At 37.1% G+C, this 4,439-nt stretch overlaps 1 protein-coding gene across 2 annotated transcripts in view; it reads left to right on the top strand.

The window, feature by feature from the left end:
* NUP153 (nucleoporin 153) overlaps positions 1 to 4,439 on the top strand; it is a 63,589-nt gene that overhangs the window by 15,194 nt on the left and 43,956 nt on the right. For both annotated transcript variants that reach the window (XM_019522872.1, XM_019522880.1), the window contains exons 5-7: positions 1,720 to 1,836; positions 1,975 to 2,019; positions 2,108 to 2,161. In XM_019522872.1, coding sequence (XP_019378417.1) covers positions 1,720 to 1,836; positions 1,975 to 2,019; positions 2,108 to 2,161 — 216 coding nt within the window. The remainder of the gene's footprint in view (positions 1 to 1,719; positions 1,837 to 1,974; positions 2,020 to 2,107; positions 2,162 to 4,439) is intronic.

Below are 4,439 nucleotides of genomic sequence, written 5' to 3' on the forward strand. Positions count from 1 at the left end.
ATGTAGGTTATATGCAAGGTAAATTCACTCTGATACGATTGGTGTGGTGGAAGCCCACAGTCAGCTGCTTTGTGCAGTGCATTGTGGGAGTGATGTGCACCAAAATATAGTCTCCTGCGGATCTGTGCTCCTCGCTCATTATCTGTGAAATGTGTTTCTGTAGTTGCCATCCCCACTGTGATAGTGCCCTGTGCTTGTGTGTATTGTCTGCTGTTGGTGAGTACCAAAATTGTCTTGTAAAAGTGCTAGAAATGGGCCTGGGGGTCAGTACATTCGAGGCCTTGGAGCGTATCCCTATTTGTTACATAGTAAAGTGTGTTCCCTTTATGTGAATTCAGGTTATGCGCTGTTTTCCAAGAACACACGTACAGCATAAAACGAGAGAAACCTATATTAAGATAGACACCAAAAAGAAAATCCATTTCAATGTACTTAACTTGACTAGCTGTGCATGGCACTATCAAAGCAATATTATCCACCCCACGAAATAGATAACAAAATCTAACCTAATTAATGTTGAAAACAGCCAATAGGGATTGATTGGTAGGGCTGGCTTGGAAAAAAAATGCCTGTTCGTAGGACTCTTATTGTTTCATTCAGAACATCTTGGGCTTGATGAACTTTTACCAGGTCCTGGAAGTGCAGGATCTGTGGTCCCTAGGCAGAGTCTACCTGTCAATTATGTTCCAGAGCAGGGGAACACTGGGGGCCCCTGCAGCTACCTAGTGAAATTGATGTTCTTTAGCTATTGGTTGTGAAACAAATGCAGGATCCTAGGAGCTCCTTATTCTCTGAAACATTTGAAACATGTTGGTGCTGTTTGGTCTGAAACCTCATTTTAAAACAAAACAAAACCAAAAACACACAAACCCTAATACTTCTGTTTTTTCCTTACCTCTATTGTTTATATTTTTTAAAAACTTAAGTCAAAACTAAAATTCAGTGGTTCTAGGAAAAGAAAAAAGTCCTGCTTCCTTTAAAGTAAATCCTACTTCTTGTAGTGCTAATCATGTAGTGAGGATTACGCCCAGTATCATTTACTTATTCTGCTTTGCTTCCTGCCTGGGCATACCAGCAATGTGGTAAAATTAGTTTGTGGTTACATAGTGGCGATGCAAGACAAATAATAAATGAATATTTAGGTAAGTTTATGGAATGTTATTTTAGGTTCCTGTTGCTCATTTAGCATAACTGATTACTGTTTGCTAATTTTACTTTATATTTGTATGGTACTGTCATTGCCAAAGTATAGGCTGTGAGAATAAATTAATGAAAAAGTGAAAACTGGAATCCCTGAGGATGGTGTAATCTGGTTAAGATGTTTCATTTACATACTACCATGTAAATCTGATGTTGCTTACCCACTTATGTTTATAACCTCTGTGTAATATCAGTCTCGACTTTACATTCTTTTTTCTATCCTACTTTAAAAAAGATACATTATTGTCTTCAACTTCCTTAAATATTGACTAAAATTTATATGAATTTTAGATTCTTCATATTTGTCCTGCACCTGTCTTTCAGGCATGTGGAGAATGTGATCCAATTCTTACTGGAAAGTAAATAGGTTCCCATTTACTTCAGTAGGTCTCTAGGTTTTGGTTGTCAGTAGTAATTCCCCTGCCCTCCTCCCCCTGTCTGTCCTAGAATAATGGGATCTAACACAAGACATGAGTGTTAAATCCAGTGCAGTTAAGTGTGCAATGCTAACTTTTTCAGATGCCGGTAAGAAGACAAATGAAAGCAAAGCAAGCAAATGTGCAGTCCTATGGAGTGACAAGTTCCACGGCACGGCGCATCTTGCAGTCTTTGGAAAAGATGTCAAGTCCTTTAGCGGTAAATGGCTTTTATTACTCCATTCTGTGTTGTTTCATGAGCACATGGAACCCTCTAAGCACATTTGTATCAGATAAGCTTTAAACAAGGTTTTCAGACTTTTCATAGTGTAACTTTATTGTAATGTTTATTCAACAGGATGCTAAAAGGATTCCATCCTCTGTTTCTTCTCCACACTCTTCTGTAAGTTGATCTCTGAACTGTTTTGTTGCATAAAAACCTTTAGACCAGTTTTCTTTTTTAATGTTTCTGGTTTCTTTTTTTTTCTCAGCCTGTGGACAGGAGTGTGCTGGATATTACTGGCTTCCATTCAAAAAGAAAACGGGTAAGAATTACTGTCATCCCATAACAGCAGATAGCTAATTTAAATAGGGGATTTTCAATCTTTCCTAGTTGGTGTACTGATGGGGGCGGTTCCCCTGTGCACACCAGTGAAACCAGAAGTGCTTGTGGGAAAACCAGATGTGCCCTCTGCTTCTCGGTGCCACTGCCATGTTATCCCCTGGGGGCTTCCCAAGTACCCCCAGGGATATGCCTACCCCTGATTTCAGTTAAAATGTTTTTGTTACTTTGGAGATCTAGGGGGATATTGGCAGTAGGGTACAAATTGGTAATGCTGTTTGAATTATGACTTGTTTAGGTGTGTGTTCAGTTTTCAAATATCTCTCCGTGTACTAGTTGGGAGGGTTGTAGAGACTGTCCACTCCACTTCAGGGGCATTAGCCAGGTAGGTTAGCTCTGTGTGCCTTGTGTTTTGTAAATGCTTACTCAAGGAAGCATATATGGAACTTGGACTTAAACTGTACCCCTTTCTGCCACTTGGAGGTAAGCAAGCTGTGGCTATGCTAGGCAGCTGTGTTTAGAGAGACCTTGTACAGCCAAATTGAGGAAATGCCATTAACAAATGGTGAAAATGGCTCTGCCAGACTTGCATATTTAAATGAATGATAAAATGTGTTGCCTAAACAAGCCAGTCTAAACTACTGATAATGCTGTAGTTAATCTGAACTAGTCAAGAAATGAAAGACGTTAATAGAGATTTTTTTCAAGATTTTTAGATACTTTTTAACATTGGACTCATATGGAGCAAATGAATCCAAATACCCTCAAGTTTAATCCAACAGTGCTTTACCAAAAAGCTAGTCTAAGAATGAAAAGATTGCCTTGCAGTGGAACACCATGGAAGGATGAGGCTTACGTGGGGAGTAGAGCATGTTTTTGTATTGCTCCCTTTGTTGAAAGTATTACTGCATTTGAAAATTTACCTGAAAAATCTCAATCTTTAGTATATACTGAAAAGAAGGCATAAGAACACCACAAAGTGTAGGATGTCCTTTTGTAAACGTAAAGTGTCATGTAAACAGACTGCAAACAAAACAGCAAGTGCTCTCAGCTTAAATTGTAGAGCTGCACCTGTGATGAGGCATTAGAAAAGATTTGTCAGTTATGTAACGGAGATCCTGGGGATGTGAAGCTAAACAAATGTAGTACACAGCTGTTTCTATGTGAAAAGGGAAGAATTGTCTATTCATAGAGTTTAAATGTTTGGCAAGAAATGGAAAGTCCTTGACAGTAGTAATAGTTGCCCAAGAAAAGAAGGTTTTTGTGGTGTTAGAGTAGACTGCTTACAGAACCCTTGTGCACTTAAGTAAAACTGTTATAGTGAGACCAATAGGGTGATACATTTTTAATTCCAGTATCCTTCAGTATAGGCCAGTGACATTAGTGCTCTACAACCATAAACTAGTTTTCATTTTAGTGTTTGAGTAATGCATATTTAAAAATGCATTGAAAAGTTCACAACAGGCTAGTAAAACTATACGAAGTTTTACATAAACATGCAGTTTTTAAAAGAATTCAAAAACCATGCTTTTCTTTTAAGTAGCGAGTCTTGGAAATGGCTCGCACTAAATGGAAAAAAAATCAGCAGGATCAACTTTTAAATCATTCTAGACCACTTCTTTACTCCATATTAATAATAAAACTTTAGGTGAGATTAGTGCAAGGTAAGCATTTCTATCAAATTCAGCTTGCTTTCACTATTTTTGTTTTATCCATCATTTTTGTCAGTTTAAACAAATCGGGGAAGTCTGTTTAATACTTTAGTACTGCAGTGTATCAACTTCAAATATTGTGCAGCAGATACTGATTTTTTTTTTTTTTTTTTTAAACAAATACTTCCCATTAAAATATTTTAAAATGGAAAACAAATGAATCTATCCTTAGCTGTTTCTGTTCTGTAAAAGAGTGCTCTGTGTGAAATAGACGTTTTGGGTTATATTTGACTTGAGAGTATTCTTTTTTTTGGAATGCTTCTTGAGAATTAAATTGGGTAGAATTTTCAAATGTATTCAAGGAGTTTGGGGCTTGCTTAACTATAATGTTGTTGTAGCTTTCTGGTGTTAAACTTGTTGGAATAATCAACATCAGAAGTTTGACTACCTATCTGTAAGCATTTTAATGTAGAAATCTGTTTCTGGTTTATACAGAGTATAAATCTTACTGTATGTGTGTAGTACAAGAAAATACTATGATGATTTAAGTGAATTATTGTGCCCCTAACAGAGTAAAATTAGTTGAGGAATCTGGGTGTGTTAGGTTTA

This window comes from Gavialis gangeticus, unplaced genomic scaffold (assembly GCF_001723915.1).
Source record: "Gavialis gangeticus isolate Ggan-Ray unplaced genomic scaffold, GavGan_comp1, whole genome shotgun sequence".
Taxonomy (NCBI): Eukaryota; Metazoa; Chordata; order Crocodylia; family Gavialidae; genus Gavialis; species Gavialis gangeticus.